Source organism: Tiliqua scincoides, chromosome 4 (genome assembly GCF_035046505.1).
Source record: "Tiliqua scincoides isolate rTilSci1 chromosome 4, rTilSci1.hap2, whole genome shotgun sequence".
Taxonomy (NCBI): Eukaryota; Metazoa; Chordata; class Lepidosauria; order Squamata; family Scincidae; genus Tiliqua; species Tiliqua scincoides.
In genome coordinates this window covers 55,910,321-55,927,888 of record NC_089824.1, presented here as the reverse complement: position 1 = coordinate 55,927,888, position 17,568 = coordinate 55,910,321, and the positions used below count along the sequence as shown (strand labels likewise).

The following is a 17,568-nucleotide window of genomic DNA, read 5'->3' as shown; positions in this document are numbered from 1 at the left end:
TGGCTCAGCAAAAGGCAGCTCAGTATGCTTTGTTCAGATGTTATCCACATAAGCCATTCTTAAGCACTTTCTGTGGATTGTTCCTTTTGTTTCAAAGAGGGAAGAACTATCAGGTTGGAGTTAAACTCACTGCACAATTGTGCAACAGAGTGGTTACTCTGTTCCACTAGAATTACAAACATGTGCCCAAGTTGTTTTTTTTATGAAGCAGCACTATCTTCTAATGAAGGTGGTTCTCCTAAACAATAGAACAACATTTTCCTTTTGTTTTCAGATTATCAAGCTGGAGAGAAAGCTGTGAACACCAACACAGAACTTTCAAGCTTCAAAGCAGACATCCTGGCTCTTCGCCAGCAACTTCATGAGATTTCAGAGAAAACTGCAAAGAACAAAGATACACTGGAGAAGCTAGAAGAAACTGGTAATGTGTTAGATGACAGGCAGAGCCAAATGAAAGGTGTGTTGGATTCCAACTCTTTCATGATCATTAGTGTCAACAAAACTCTCCAAGCCTACAATGGCTACATCAATGATCTCCAGCAAGATACAAGTAGCATTCAAATAAGTTTGCAAAGTCAGATACACTCACATAATGTAGTCATCATGAATCTGAGCAATCTGAACCAGACACAAGGTCAGCAAAGAGATCTGATCAGTGCTTTGCAGAGATCTGTGGATGACACAAGTCAAGCTATCCAAAGAATCAAAAGTGACTTTCAAAACCTTCAGCAAGTTGCCCTCCAAGCACGGAAGGACACTGACTGGCTTAAAGAGAAAGTGCAGAATTTGCAGATATTAGCAGCCAACAATTCGGCTTTGGCTAAAGCTAATAATGATACACTTGAGGATATGAACAGTCAGCTTAGCTCATTCAGTGGGCAGATGGACAACATCACCAGTGTTGCACAAGCCAATGAACAAAATTTGAAGGATCTCCAGGAACGCCATAAAGAGTATGAAAACAGAACGTCTGCCAGCTTTAACCGGCAAGAAGAACGATTTCAGAACTTTGAAACAGATATAGTCAGCATAATCAGCAATATTAGCTATACTGCCCATCACCTGCGAACATTAACAAGCAGCCTCAATGATGTCAGGACAACGTGTACAGATACTCTTAGTAAACACACAGATGAAATGACTTTTATGAACAACTCATTAGCAAACATTCGTCTGGACACTAGTGCTCTCAGGATGCAACAAGATGGGATGAGGACAAGATTAGATGTTGAAGTAGCCAATCTGTCAGTAATAATGGAAGAAATGAAGCTGGTTGATTCCAAGCATGGCCAGCTCATTAAAAATTTCACAATACTGCAAGGTGAGTTGTGGCTCAGCTAATGCTTTGGGCATAGAGCCTCTTTACTGCCTAGCAACACTGAATGTGCTTTGCTTGTTTCTCCCTGCAAAATGAATATCATGCAGGGCTTTGTTTTTTAATGAACACTAGTGCCTGCCCACAAAAGGTCTTTCTAGATGGAATGCATTGCAGCACCAATCCATATGTTCAGGATGCTGGATCCTCATACTGATTGGTGCTAAAGCAGATGAAATAGTGGAATCAGCCCAAGTAGTACTGCAACTGTTGCTGCATTCTCTTCCCCTCTGTTAAGACCCACATATTCTTCAGGATATTACATATTGTATTTGCCAGTTTGATGCTGTCAGTACTTCTGAGAACTTTTGGAAGTGTAGTTACTTTTCTCTAACATATAGTTTTACGACTACTTCTTTTGCACCTGATTATGCTACAGTATCAATGTGTGTGTGTGTGCGCATGTGAGTGTGCGCGCATGCGAGCGTATTTCAGACTTCAAATTACAATCATAAAATTTATTTGATCTTGACCATGAAAGCCTGTCTGCTCTGTGCATGTCTGTCTCCACTCTCTTCTTAGAATTGTTGATGAGGCCATCCCACCCATGAGGCCAGATGAAGTGGCTCCTTTGAGCAGCAAGATGGGATTTGTTGGAGGGGATGAATTGGCAGGAGTTGTCCTGCATACCTGCCCACTGTCTCCCCCAACCCACTGACTTACTGGTTGCTGTACCCTCCCAATGTCCCCGCCTCTGGCTTGCTTGTTCTACCTGAGAGTGAGTAAGAAAGGGACAGCAGTTTACTTTTTTTAAATCATCGAGCACCACTGCCAAAGATCAAGGTGAAAGGAGGAAGTAGCAGCTGATGCAGTCCTAGTATGAGAGCAATGCAGAACAGAGTTGTTATCATCACCATAGCCTCCTCTCTCTTCCTCCTCTGCCACCTGCTACCTCTTCAACACAAGCCAGATAGAGAGGATCCTGAGAATTGAAGGCGTTTTGCACCTAGGGCCCTCCCCACCCGGCTAGTTTTGAAGTAGTGACATGTGACAGAGGAAGTGGCAATAGGGTACAGGGTGCACACATGCTAACATGTGTGTCCCCAAAAGGGGAGGGGTTGTTTCAGGCATCGCTTTGGCTTGGACCAGTCCTGTTTGTGGGTCTGGGTATTTTGAAAAGAAATGATGGATAAGCTGTACATCTTGATAAACAAGTCATTAGGGCACAACCCTATTCAACTTTCCAGTGCAACAAATGTTCCCTTACCTTGCAGAAGCCTTCATGACTGCCCCCAGCGCTACATGATGCAGCACATGCCCCATTAGCATGGCTGCATCCTCACTGGAAAGTTGGATAGGATTGGGCCCTAGGTTGCAGAAGTACATAAAAGGGGCAATTGGAGTCTATAACACAGGTGAGTCAGTATGGTCTGAGGTCTGGATCCAGCTTGTGAAAGCCTCCAGTTTGGCACTGTGCCTCATTCTTGCTGATGTATAAAAATCCAACCCTTCAAGGCTAGATGTCCAAGCCAGCCATTGCCACCCTGCCTATTGCTTCTTTGCACCATCCTACTGAAACCTAGGGTGCTACCTTGCACATGCGTGGTGTTACTGGAGCAGACTGCACTTCCTCACATATGCATGGCTTGAAGGAGCAGCAGCAGAAAGTATATATGTGATGTTTGCCTGCTATCCATCCATGTGCTGTCTGCCACCATTGATGCTCCCCTATCCCTCTCTTCCCAAAGTGAAAGTGTCTACCCAATGTGCGGTGGCAGTGAAGAAGGCCAATTCTATGCTTGGGATCATTAGGAAGGGTATTGAGAACAAAACGGTTAGTATTATAATGCCGTTGTACAAATCAATGGTAAGGCCACACCTGGAGTATTGTGTCCAGTTCTGGTCGCCGCATCTCAAAAAAGACATAGTGGAAATGGAAAAGGTGCAAAAGAGAGCGACTAAGATGATTACGGGGCTGGGGCACCTTCCTTATGAGGAAAGGCTACGGCGTTTGGGCCTCTTCAGCCTAGAAAAGAGACGCTTGAGGGGGGACATGATTGAGACATACAAAATTATGCAGGGGATGGACAGAGTGGATAGGGAGATGCTCTTTACACTCTCACATAATACCAGAACCAGGGGACATCCACTAAAATTGAGTGTTGGGCGGGTTAGGACAGACAAAAGAAAATATTTCTTTACTCAGCGCGTGGTCGGTCTGTGGAACTCCTTGCCACAGGATGTGGTGCTGGCATCTAGCCTAGACGCCTTTAAAAGGGGATTGGACGAGTTTCTGGAGGAAAAATCCATTATGGGGTACAAGCCATGATTTGTATGCGCAACCTCCTGATTTTAGGAATGGGTTAAGTCAGAATGCCAGATGTAGGGGAGAGCACCAGGATGAGGTCTCTTGTTATCTGGTGTGCTCCCTGGGGCATTTGGTGGGCCGCTGTGAGATACAGGAAGCTGGACTAGATGGGCCTATGGCCTGATCCAGTGGGGCTGTTCTTATGTTCTTATGTTCTTATGTTCCACTCAGACAGGCAGAGCAAACTGAGTGCAGAGACTCTGTTTCTCTTGCTCCCAACTTGATTCTGTTCCTCCTGTTCTGGGTTCCTGTCAACTCCAGTTCTGGCTAATTGGCCAGTCTCTTTGTGGGCAACACAGCAGCATCCTATCAGGGTTCAGCCAGCAATACCAATAGTCCTGTCCTCTCTAGCTAACCAGTAGCCGAACAAGAGAGGAACTGGGCACTTCCTCTCCAGGAAGTGGTGAGTGTGGTAATTCTCCCCTGAGTAGGAGGCAGGGGTTGGTTAGTTGCCTAATGTGGTGGGAGAAATTTGAATTGATTGCTAAGGCAGGGGAAAATAAATCTGGAAATGAAGGATTAAACACATTTAAGACTTCTAAAAATAGAACTGTGTGGATTGTATGGAGAAAACTGGATGGCTGGCTTACTGTGTTTATGTGAGTGTGTATCTGATGTTTTAAATTAATCAGTGAGTGAGTGAGTGAGTGAGTGAGATATTTATAACTGAGATAGAAAACTGAATGGATTGCTTACTTTAGGTTTTCAATTTTTAAGTGATTACGTTTGTAATTGTGAGTGACCATTAGGGCCCTCCATATAATTTCCATATACCAGTGTGCAGTGTTGAGAATTCAAGTCAGATGACTCAGACTCGAGTCGCAAAAATGTGTGATTTGGATGACTCGGCAACTTGTGAGTCACTTGGTAACTTGTGGAAGACTCTGAAAAGACTCAAGTCAGGACCTCCCTGACCTGGCACTCGTCCCCATGCATGCTGACTCGAGTCTGCCTGTGTCTGGGGGTGCCTGCTCACTGTTTTCGCTGCATGGAAAACCTTGTGGGACCAGCATTCTGATGGCTAGCAGCAGGGAGTTCCAGCCAGGAGGCAGGAAAGGGTTAATGAATCCAGCAGAAGGGGGGAGGCAGGAGTGAGCGCTGTTTTCCTCCATCTCTGATAGGAAGGAAAGGTACCAATGATCATTGGACAAACTATGGGCATTTGTATTTTCATTGACTGAGGGAGAGCAGCAGGAGAAGCCCAAGAGGGTTCTTGCCTTACAGTTGGCTGAAAAAGCCCAAGGAGGTGGTAGAAAACTTTTTTGCCCAGTTCTGCTTCCAAACCTTATGGCTTCTTGACTCTGTTGTTAGTACTTCTAAGTAGGGCTGCAATGATCGGGTCTTCCTGGTAAGCCTCCCCCCTCTTGTTGCTTCTGTCCCGGCTCTCTCAAAGTCCCTCCCGCCCATCCCACTCAATTTACAGATGGGCGGGGACAGCAGGGGATTGAATGTCTGACACACACACACTCCCCAGCAGCTGCCCCATTTTTTCACAGCGGACTTTTTAAAGAGGGGGAGGTGACTTGATTTGAGTCCATTACTGTCAGTAAAGGATGAACAAAATGGGATGGTTCTGAGTAAACACGTATAGGATTGTGCTGTTAATCAGTATACCAACAAGAGCTTTTCTTGATTAACTTTCAAGAAGTAGCCAATATTAGTGGTTGCAAGAGGAGGATGTATTTATATATTGACACATATGAATTAGGCTGCAATCCTGTACACAGTTACCTGGAAGTCCCATAAATTCAGTGGGCCTACTTCTGAGTAGACATGCAGAGAATTGCATTGTTCATGCACCAGGAACTGAAAACAAAAACAGTTTTCATTGCCCTTCCTTCAAATATTCAACCAATTGGTTAACAGATAATGAACTAACCATTTTAAAATCTGTTAAAAGTTTTACTGGGGGATTAGAAAAAGTTAAGGACTAGGCAATTTAGAAAAACAAATGTGCACTTTTTCATGCACACACAAAGAGTCCCAAATGAAATGTGGTTGTGAATTCTGTTAAACAGCCATTGACATTATTGTTTTAAAAAATCATTAAGAATCTTTGAAATGCTGGAATCAGTGAATTTTCACATACCTTGTATCAAAATAACGTCAGCATCACAGGACGTTTGCACAAAAATTAGTAGTACTATTGTACTAACATTTACATTAAATGCAGGGATATAATGTAGTGGTTCTCGAACGTTTTACTGCTGTGACCACTTCATGGCCACAGCTGCCGTGTCATGCCCCTGAATGAAAAGCCAAAAGACATTCTGGGGTGCAACATGTTAATTATGTGGGTCATGTACCTGTGGTAGCTGGAAGCTGCAAGACATTCTGGGGCACAACATGGCTCAGAATGCCTTGTGGCTTTTGGGTAGCATCAGCCCTATGACCCAGCAAAAATCGGTCGTGACTCACTTGTGAGAACCATTTGAAAACCACTGATGTAATGCCATTTGGCACAAGACACAAGATGCACACACTAAATTTTAAATCACTGAAGTGATGGTGATCATGTGAAAATCCACTGATTCCAGCATTTCAAATGTAAGCTTTTGGACTTATTTTCACTTACAAGTCTTTTGATCAGTTAGTTTGTACCCCTTGGGTTGAAGTTCTTCTGCTACATGCTCCTACGTGTGGATTTCTGGAGATTCCCCTCTCTGTGTTGATCCCACCATCCCATCCTGAAGGTTCCCAGAAAGGGGGAGGGGACAAAAGGCACAGGGAGTTATTGTGGAACAGCATGGATACAGAAGTTCAGTTGTGCGAATGTCCTTCCATGTCCTTGGGATTCAGTCCATTGAAATGTGGTGTTTCCATCCTAATTCTGAACTTAGTTTTTTCACTTATTTAATATGAATCCATTATACTATATACATTCATATGCTGTATTTTCATTTGCTAATCCTTTTGCACTTGCCTGAAATTTGAATGGTCTGAAATTAACTGGAATTTCAAACAAATTATGTGTTTTCCCTGTTAGAAGTAACATTTTCTGTTTTAAATAACTTCTAAAATACAGTAAGTGTACAGTTGTATCAGCCCTAAGACATCAATTGCCTGCTAGGGAGAAAATGAATGAAATGTTTTAGTTGGTCCATTCCCAGAACAGTTTAGTTTTTGAAAAAAACAAGAACAGATGGTTAACACTGTGTTTTAAAGCAGTCATGCTACAGCTTTCCTTACATCAAAGATTACGTTCTGAAACAGACACAAATACAATTTTCATTGGTTTTCATTGTTCAGAATTATTTGAAAGGCATTAATATGAAGATTTGTTTGTGTGAACTGTGCACACATTCATTAATGTGATCTTTAAACATGCTGGCTGATGGTTAACATTTATCTAGTGGATATGAATTGATATACTAGATATAATAGTACTCAGTCTTATATATTTCATATACATGTGTACACACACTCGCGCACACACGCTTGTTGCCCTCTTTAACAAATGTCTGGGACTTTACACTTCCTCATGCTTTCACTACTATCCTTTTCATGACTTTTATAATACAGGGATTCTTAACCAGGGGTATCCATGTTCCTTGGTTTATGGGAACCAAATGATGGGCGTGTGGGACTTGATATCTAAACAGTTAAAAAAAAGTTGTTAGATTATTAGATTATTTATTCCCATTATCAATATGGATTGAGGCATTCTGTTCCTAGCTATCCATATGTAAAATAAAACCAAGCTATTAATGTCTTTTGAAGTCATAATGGTACCAAATAGGACTGGTGATGATGGTGCTTTCAGCAGTCTGGTGAAGAGGGTATGGGGCATATTGGGCAATCCATTGGGGGTCTCTAATTATAAAAAGGTTAAGAGCCTCTGCTATGATGTATGAGTGCCTGTTGTTGAGTTTTCAAAAGACAAAGAACATGAAATAGTAAATAGTACAATTGAAAAACAAAAGAAGGTGTCCCATATCACAGCTTTATGTATTATTTATACAAGGAGTGATAACAGAGAGGTGTTCTTGCACTTAAGGTCCTGCACCACCTTCACAACTTCTCCCAAGCATTTCCTTATTCTCTGTATTCTGTTCTGCTGGTGTTCTATACTATACTGTATTCATTACTGTCTGGTGTGCTCACTGGGGCATTTGGTGGGCCGCTGTGAGATACAGGAAGCTGGACTAGATGGGCCTATGGCCTGATCCAGCGGGGCTATTCTTATGTTCTTATGCTTTTCATACCTTTTCCCAATGTGCTACAGATGTGTTAATTTTGGTAACATTTCCAAAATTACCTTGCATCTTCACTGAACTTGAATTATGAGGTCAGTGATACAGGACCAATTGTATTTTCTGCGCCTATTAAAGTGGCTTGGTGATTTGCATATAAAAATATGTTTCCCAAGAATGTTTTCGATATCAAACCAGAGATTGAAATTAGCTGAAAAGCAAAGAAAAAAGCCTCTGGAGTCACCCCAGCACATTTCTGGAGACAGCCAAAATGTAAATACTAGAATTATATCATATAAGCATATGTAGATTCACTGATAGGAATCTCTGTTGACTCATTTCAGCAGCCCATCCAAAAGTAAATTACTTTTATGTTCAGGGTTGCTGTGTAAGCTTTAGCTTTTAATTTCAATTTAAATTAATTTTTTTAATTAATTTTAAATTTCAGTCCATTTTAGTTTCCCAGTGACTTATGTAAATTGCAGGCACAATTAGTATATTTCCTAGAGTCCCTTGAAGAATACCATCACAGTGTAATTTTTTATTGCCAATATATTCTTAGAAGTGTTTGAGGCATTGCAAGACTATTATTTTTGTTATATTAAATAAATCTTATTTCCACTCTAACTTTCCACTTTTATTTAATTATTTCAGGTCCTCCAGGCCCAAGAGGTCCCAAAGGTGAGAGGGGACCGCAGGGTCCTTTTGGTCTTACTGGGCCCAAAGGACAAAAAGGAGAAAAAGGTGAGCCAGGACCCCCAGGACCTCAAGGTGAAAAAGGACCAACTGGACCAATTGGACCACCGGGTGAAAAAGGCGGAAAAGGTTCCCGAGGCTCACCTGGATCCAAAGGTCAAAGAGGTTCAACTGGAAAGACTGGTCTGCCAGGCCCTAGCGGAGACCCAGGAGTACCTGGTCCTGTTGGCAAAGATGGCCCCCAAGGCCCACCAGGCCCAGCTGGACCTCCTGGTCTACGAGGAATTGTTGGTGAACCGGGATTACCTGGTCCTCGAGGGTTGCCTGGTCTGCCTGGGTCACCTGGAATGCGTGGTTTACAAGGACAGCCTGGACCTCCTGGGCCACCAGGTCCAGGAATGCCTGTGGCACTGCAAAGCGAGGCTAATGGTAAGCTGTTTAATTACAAGCCCACCTGCTAATTTGTGTGTCTCCCTGTACATTGGTTAATGCTACGCTCTACACCATATCAGACTGATACAGCACATGGTAACCTTCAACAAAATGCTGCAGTGTATCCTTAGGCCATGACAGAAATGCTTCAGTTAAAGGCTCTAGCAAGTTTGGAAAAAGAACCCTGTGTCATCTTGCAGCATGTTTAGGACTCATGGGAGGGAGGGAGCACCCATATTCTTTCCCATCCTTCTGAAACTTTCTCCCATTGTGTTATATGGGACAAGATAGCTTAGGACTGACTGCTAACCCCAAAACTACTTTATTACTATGGGGATGGGGCAATGAGAGTGGGAAAGTAAAGAAGGTGTGTTCCCCCCTTTCTTTCTCTTCAAACCTATATCATGTATACAGGGGAGTTTTTAAATGTCTGATGTGCATCCCACAAGCTTTAATCTCCACTTTCATGAGCTTTTAGGGCCTCAAGCAAGTAAATTCCCTACACCTTTTCTTTTTTTTCTGTTGTTTTCCAGCTGACACCCTGACTATTATGTAGCTTAACTGCCCTTGATGCTTCATTGGTCTTGGAAGTTTAAGAGCATAATAGTCCAATCCCATCACAGCTTTATGCTGACGGATCTCATTATCTGTCCGTGTAATACCAGGCCCACTGTTGCACAAATTGCTCCGACAATGGGTGGCTTGCTACTGATGATGCAGAAGCCAAGGAGCCATGTGCCAACAGTGGCAGGCTGCCAAAATGCCACCAGAGCAGATAGGTCAATGGAGGATCAGGGTGGGGATTGAAGTGAGCTGGGACGGATCTTGGCGGCACCTGCACCTGCTAGGTCCTATGTCCCTGGCCAACATATTCCCTTGGACCTATTAGTTTTACACCAGCAAAGTAGTTGGCATGGATCTGAGTAGGGCCACTGGGACAAAGGGAGCAGCAAAGTAAGAGGCAGACCGATCTTAACAACAACAACTCTTTCAAGTGCAGTGGCACCAAAACTGCTACCGCTGCATCAAGTGGCAAAACCAGAGCCGTCACAGGTCTCCTCAGGAGAAAGGAACTTTCATACCCTTCCCCCGGGGAAAGCCCCAAGCCCTGCAATGGGGCTTCTCAAGTCTGCGCTGGCTATTTTGGCAGACATGAGAGACTCCATGTCAGACCTTCTGGCCTGACACGGAGTTCAGGATCTGGTGCAGCAGAGCTCTGCCACTCCCACTCCCTCCTGCCCCAGTTCCTCCCCCCATTCCCCTAACTTTTGATGTCTTTTTATTTTGCTCCTCATCTTTACCTAACTCCTTCAAGGTCTGTTTCCAGTTAGCTGCCACAATTTCTGCAGTTTCTCCCCGCCACTCTTTTCTCTTTTATTTCCCGGTGTGGCCAGTTTGTCCCTGTCTTCCACAATTCTGTCTTTGTTTCCCATCTTTATGCCCCCCCCTCTCTCTCTCAGTTCCCTCACAACTACCACATTTCTCTCTTCAGTCTGGCTAAAATACTTCCCTTACTTCCACTTTTCTCATCCTTGTTCTTTATAACATACACCTTTCCTTTCTCTCTTCAATCATCCTTTCTTCCACCCCTACCCCATCTGTTCACATACCTTTTGGTCTTCATTTTTCCCCTTTTCTCTTTTATCAGGTATCTGCTTGCAGCTTTCCTCTCTAATTTGTTTCAAACACTTTGTATTTGCTGGTTGCTTCTTAGGGCTGCCAGCAAACAACTGACTAGCACCTCAGTCCTAAAGCCAGTGGCTCCACTGGGTGCAGAGGCACCAAAGTGGCTACCCGCTGCATCCAGTGGCACCGCCAAGGCCACCAGAGGTCTCTTCGGGGACTTTAGTCCCCTAGAAAAAGCCCCATACCCAAGCAATGTGTCTTCTCAAGTCTTCACCTGCTGTTTTGTGGCATCCAGCCGGCACTGGTGCTGGCGTTTACTCCATGAGGTTGTTGCTTTACGGCACATTTGAGCCACAGTGCCAGCACTGGAGCTCATGGCACTGACACAGCTTATGATTGCACCCTAGATCCGGGGTGTCCAAATTTTTTGGCAAGAGGGCCACATCATCTCTCTGACACTGTTGGGAGCCGGGGGAAAAAAGAATTAATTTACATTTCAAATTTGAATAAATTTTCATAAATAATATATTCGAGATGGAACTTATATGAATGAATGAAGGTCTTGCAATAGTTCAAGGCCTATACAAGGCCTTGCACAAAGCAAGGCCAGCCTCTTCTTTGCTGCCAGTGCTGCATCACAGACGTGAAACAGCAAGCAGTGGAGGGAGCCCTCGTCCAACAGCTCACTTGAGAGGTCAAACTGTTGGCCATCATGCTGAGAGCAGTTGTGCCAGGCCAGCGTGGGCTCCAGCAAGTGTCTGGAAGGCCAGAGACTCATTGGAGACTGGGGGCTCCCTGTGCGCCAAATTGGGAGTCCTCAAGGGCCGCAAGTGGCCCCAGGGCCGAAGTTTGGGCACCCCTGCCCTAGATCAACACACTGCCTTTCTTCTTCCTCTTCTTCCAACCACTCTTTTTTGCTCAGTGGTGGTATCACAGAGGAGTATTTCGTGTACTTGTTCTGTGGAGAGGAGAGCAAGATAAAGCAAGGCAAGTGGTGTTGAATAAGCAAGTTCAGCAGCTTGATAACTTCTCGGCTTATCACTAATTCTCTGCAAATGTTCTGCTTAGCTGTTCCTTTTGTCCTTACCCCACACCTTGTGAGGTTACACATGCACAGTACTCCTTGCCCTAGTTTTGGGAAGATTTACCACTCTTTGGGGCTTATTTTATAAAAAAAACCAAGTGGAACAACCTTTAAATATAGGGGTAACTCCAAAGATGGGGTAGTTTTGTGGGTGGTCCTGTTTTGGCAACATTCTTCTTGGCATGCAAGAACCTAGTTGGCCAGTAGAGGGAGAGGGGATAGTGATAATATTTTAGACAGATTTTAGACATTTCCAACATTTCTGCATTGGAGACATAGTTGAACTGTAGAACTGTATTTGCTTTGTTCTTTATGCTCGCCTGGAAATTGATTTAAAACAATTGGTATAAAGGGATAGCTGCAGCACAGTAAGAAATGAAAATGCCTTTCATTAAACTATATTCTGGAGATATCTATTTTTTAACTCTGTCATCTCTGAAATTGTTAGATCCCATTGTACAACAATAAAGCCCTGCACAGATCTAATCAGTGGGATATTTTTTGGGCTGGGTCTCCATATTTATTAGTTCAGCATTTCTCAAACTGTGGGTTGGGACCCACTAAGAGGTTGCGAGCCAATTTCAGGTGCATCCCCATTCATTTCAATATTTTATTTTTAATATATTAGACTTGATGCTACCATGGTATGTGACTGCATTTGAGGAAATGTGACAGATCTGTACTTTTAATAGGTTACTATGTATATGCTTTTAACAATGAAAGTAAATGGGACTTACTCCTGGATAAATGTGGGTAAGATTGCAACCTAGATTGTTAAAAATTGTCCTACTTAATGATGTCACTTCCAGTGGGTCCTGACAGATTCTCATTCTAAAAAGTGAGTCCCAGTGCTAAAAGTTTGAGAACCACTGTATTAGCTCATTGGTTTAACAAAACTCTTTGATGTTTCAGGATGTCCTGCTTCCTGGAAGAATTTTACAGGCAACTGTTACTATTTTTCATCGGAAAGAGCCATTTTTGAAGATGCAAAGCTTTTCTGTGAAAAGAAGTCATCTCATTTGGTTTTCATAAACAGTAAAGAAGAGCAGGTATAGTACCACATCTGGTATTTTGACAGCTAGATGTGTTAAAGACTGTATGGAGACAGAATTTTCTCAGCAATATAGGCACACCCTGAACACCAAGTGTTCATTATGTCATTATTCCTGCAATTCTACTTACAAGTCAGTAAAGCACAGCTGGTTTTTTTCCTGGAAAAAGACACTTTTGGTCCACTTTCTGTATTAGACTCATCAATTAACGACAGGCTTAACATAACATTTGTCGCCTTGCCCTCATAGTACAGGCACACGCAATCTTCAGGTTTGCAAGATCAACTCTGTTTTATTCCTTGAAGCTGAGATTCATCAACAAAACTATAATAATAGTGGGGTAGGGGGAGTGGTACTTCTCAGTTAAGGATCAGGGTGTTTCTGAGCACATACTCAGCCCAGGAGTATTTGCCTTCCTGAGCTTTTGTAAACTCACCTGGGAAGGCCAGCCCCCTTTCAATCAGGAAGGAAGGAGGGGGGAGGAGCCAGCCAGGAGTATAAAGCTAGGCGGGCCATCGCGTGAGGCTCTCTGCAGACGCGTGTGGCCTCTGGGAACCAAGTGCCTCTGGGAACTAAGTGCCAGGTAAGGCACAAGAGTTTAGCATCTGGGCGAGGAGAAGGCAAGGAGACCTCTGAGTTTTGGAGAAGGAGAGGAGGAGGAGCAGGAGGAGGAGGTAAGTGTACTCATTCTAACGCTTTGTCTTTCTAACTCCCTGTCTTCTAACCTTAATCTTACCTTTAAAGCAACCTTAAATCAAAATTGAAAGTTAGCACCTAAGGGAGGTACATAGGGCTACTCGTGAGCAGGAGCAGAGTCCTACTCGTGAGTAAGAGCAGAGTCCTACTCATGAGTAAGAGCCCAAGGGTCAGGCATTTAAATCAAAGTTGAAAGTTAGCTGCACCTAAGGTAGCACTTAATCGAAGGAAGGGAGGAGGATAAAGTGGAAAGCAGGTTTTTCTACTTGTTTAAATTAAACCTATACTTAACCCAGGTTAAACCTAATCTAAGTTAGAACATAACCTAAACAGGTCAGTAAATTGGGACACAGGATCTAGAGAGCAATAAATAACTAAACAAACCCAAATAAAAACTAGCTTGAGGTTACAAAAACAGTCCAGCCTAAGAGAACAGAACTAGGAGGGAAAGGACCTAGGAAGGGCCAATTCCCAACCCATTAAGAGCCCCATTAGGGCTAATCCAAGCAGTCCATTCAGGAGCCTGCAGAGTAGGTCACGCCCATCAGCAGCCATTTGCCTTCCTGAGCTTTTGTAAACTCACCTGGGAAGGCCAGCCCCCTTTCAATCAGGAAGGAAGGAGGGGGGAGGAGCCAGCCAGGAGTATAAAGCTAGGCGGGCCATCGCGTGAGGCTCTCTGCAGATGCGTGTGGCCTCTGGGAACCAAGTGCCAGGTAAGGCACAAGAGTTTAGCATCTGGGCGAGTTTAGCAGCAGGGCGAGGAGGCCAGGGCCCCATACACTGCCCTTCCTCTTCCCTTGAGAAGAGGGCTGCTATCCAGTGTACGGTTTTTAAAAGGACCCCTAAATAAAACAACAACAACAACAACAAAAAAGCTATGCAGTCAGACAGCCAGCAGCAGGGTGGGGGCTATCCAGTGTTCTGCATCGAGTGCCACATGTATGATTATATGCCTCTTGGGCATAAGTCATGGGTGTGTCCTCGGTGCAAGGAGCTCCAGGCTCTCAGGGAACGCGTCCGCTCCCTTGAAGCCTTGGTGGCCGACCTGGAGAAGCGCAGGCAGCCAGAGGAGGACCGTGGGGAGACTTCCGGGGACGATCAGGCTTCGTCCCAACCTCAGGCGTGCAGCTCCTCGGCTGCCCGGGTGGGAAGTCTCGGGACTGGAGGACGTCATCCTGGAGAGGAGGGAAACAATCCCCTAGGGGGGACCCCTTCTCCAGGGGATGGGCCCGTATCCGAGTGCACTCGGGATACTCCTCGGCGGGAGGGGGGTCGGGGGCTTCTTGTAGTGGGGGATTCGATTATTAGAAACATAGAGAGGGGGGTTTGCGACGGATGTGAGGACCGCATGGTGACTTGCCTGCCTGGTGCAAAGGTTGCGGACATCACTTCTCGTCTAGACAGGCTAGTAGACAGTGCTGGGGGAGAGGTAGGGGCTGTGGTGCATGTCGGCACCAACGACGTGGGCAAGTGTAGCTGGGAGGTCCAGGAGGCCAAATTTAGGCTTTTAGGCAGGAAGCTGAAAGCCAGGACCTCAAAGGTAGCGTTCTCTGAAGTGCTACCTGTTCCACGCGCAGGGCCAGCTAGGCAGGCGGAGATCAGGGGTCTCAATGCGTGGATGAGACGCTGGTGTAGGGAGGAGGGGTTTAGATTCGTTAGGCACTGGGGAACGTTTTGGGACAAGCGGGGCCTGTACAAGAGGGACGGGCTCCATTTGAACCAGAATGGAACCAGACTGCTGGCGCATAACATTAAAAAGGTGGCAGAGCAGCTTTTAAACTGATCCCTGGGGGAAGGCCGACAGGAGCCGAGGGGCATCCGGTTCGGGACTCCTCATCCCTATGGGATGAGGATGGGGAGGTTAGAGAACAACAAGACAAAGGCAGGGTAGGAGAAGAAATTGGGAAAGGTAGGGTGATGGGATGTGATAAACGGTTTGGCACAATGAGAGGATGCGGGGACAAAGGAGGGAATAAGCAGCCCATCCTGGAGCATTCCGTGTATAAATGCTTTTATGCGAATGCCCGAAGTCTACGAGCAAAGGTGGGAGAACTGGAATGTCTGGTGACAAGGGAAAATATTGACATAGTGGGCATAACGGAAACCTGGTGGAATGCGGAGAATCAGTGGGATACCGCAATCCCGGGCTATAAACTCTACAGGAGGGACAGGCAGGGGCGTGTTGGAGGTGGGGTGGCCCTTTATGTTAAGGAAGGGATAGAATCCAGCACAGTAGAGATTGAAGGTGGGTCCGACTCCACCGTAGAATCTCTGTGGGTTAAATTACCAGGCTTGTGCAGCGATGTAATACTGGGGGTGTGCTATCGTCCTCCAGACCAGAAATCTGATGGGGACCTTGAAATGAGGAAACAGATCAGGGAGGTGACAAGGAAGGACAGGGTTGTAATCATGGGGGACTTCAATTATCCTCATATTGACTGGGTCAATTTGTGTTCTGGTCACGATAAGGAAACCGGATTTCTTGACGTGCTAAATGACTGTGGCTTAGATCAGCTAGTCAAGGAGCCCACCAGAGGACAGGTGACTCTGGATTTAATTTTGTGCGGTACGCAGGACCTGGTTAGAGATGTAAACGTTACTGAGCCATTGGGGAACAGTGATCATGCTGCGATCCGTTTTGACGTGCATGTTGGGGGAAGAATACCAGGCAAATCTCTAACAAAAACCCTTGACTTCCGACGGGCGGACTTCCCTCAAATGAGGAGGCTGGTTAGAAGGAGGTTGAAAGGGAGGGTAAAAAGAGTCCAGTCTCTCCAGAGTGCATGGAGGCTGCTTAAAACAACAGTAATAGAGGCCCAGCAGAGGTGTATACCGCAAAGAAAGAAGGGTTCCACTAAATCCAGGAGAGTGCCCGCATGGCTAACCAGCCAAGTTAGAGAGGCTGTGAAGGGCAAGGAAGCTTCCTTCCGTAAATGGAAGTCTTGCCCTAATGAAGAGAATAAAAAGGAACATAAACTGTGGCAAAAGAAATGTAAGAAGGTGATAGGGGAGGCCAAGCGAGACTATGAGGAACGCATGGCCAGCAACATTAAGGGGAATAATAAAAGCTTCTTCAAATATGTTAGAAGCAGGAAACCTGCCAGAGAAGCAGTTGGCCCTCTGGATGGTGAGGGAGGGAAAGGGGAGATAAAAGGAGACTTAGAGATGGCAGAGAAATTAAATGAGTTCTTTGCATCTGTCTTCACGGCAGAAGACCTCGGGCAGATACCACTGCCCGAACGGCCCCTCCTGACCGAGGAGTTAAGTCAGATAGAGGTTAAAAGAGAAGATGTTTCAGACCTCATTGATAAATTAAAGATCAATAAGTCACCGGGCCCTGATGGCATACACCCAAGGGTTATTAAGGAATTGAAGAATGAAGTTGCAGATCTCTTGACTAAGGTATGCAACTTGTCCCTCAAAACAGCCACAGTACCAGAAGATTGGAGGATAGCAAATGTCACGCCTATTTTTAAAAAGGGAAAGAGGGGGGACCCGGGAAACTATAGGCCGGTCAGCCTAACATCCATACCGGGTAAGATGGTGGAATGCCTCATCAAAGATAGGATCTCAAAACACATAGACGAACAGGCCTTGCTGAGGGAGAGTCAGCATGGCTTCTGTAAGGGTAAGTCTTGCCTCACGAACCTTATAGAATTCTTTGAAAAGGTCAACAGGCATGTGGATGCGGGAGAACCCGTGGACATTATATATCTGGACTTTCAGAAGGCATTTGACACGGTCCCTCACCAAAGGCTACTGAAAAAACTCCACAGTCAGGGAATTAGAGGACAGGTCCTCTCCTGGATTGAGAACTGGTTGGAGGCCAGGAAGCAGAGAGTGGGTGTCAATGGGCAATTTTCACAATGGAGAGAGGTGAAAAGCGGTGTGCCCCAAGGATCTGTCCTGGGACCGGTGCTTTTCAACCTCTTCATAAATGACCTGGAGACAGGGTTGAGCAGTGAAGTGGCTAAGTTTGCAGACGACACCAAACTTTTCCGAGTGGTAAAGACCAGAAGTGATTGTGAGGAGCTCCAGAAGGATCTCTCCAGACTGGCAGAATGGGCAGCAAAATGGCAGATGCGCTTCAATGTCAGTAAGTGTAA

At 45.1% G+C, this 17,568-nt stretch overlaps 1 protein-coding gene across 1 annotated transcript in view; it reads left to right on the top strand.

The window, feature by feature from the left end:
- The window catches only part of COLEC12 (collectin subfamily member 12), a 122,001-nt gene that overhangs the window by 91,408 nt on the left and 13,025 nt on the right, over nt 1-17,568 (top strand). The window contains exons 5-7 of the mRNA XM_066624804.1: nt 275-1,321; nt 8,531-9,001; nt 12,627-12,763. Of these exons, the coding sequence (XP_066480901.1) occupies nt 275-1,321; nt 8,531-9,001; nt 12,627-12,763 (1,655 nt within the window). The remainder of the gene's footprint in view (nt 1-274; nt 1,322-8,530; nt 9,002-12,626; nt 12,764-17,568) is intronic.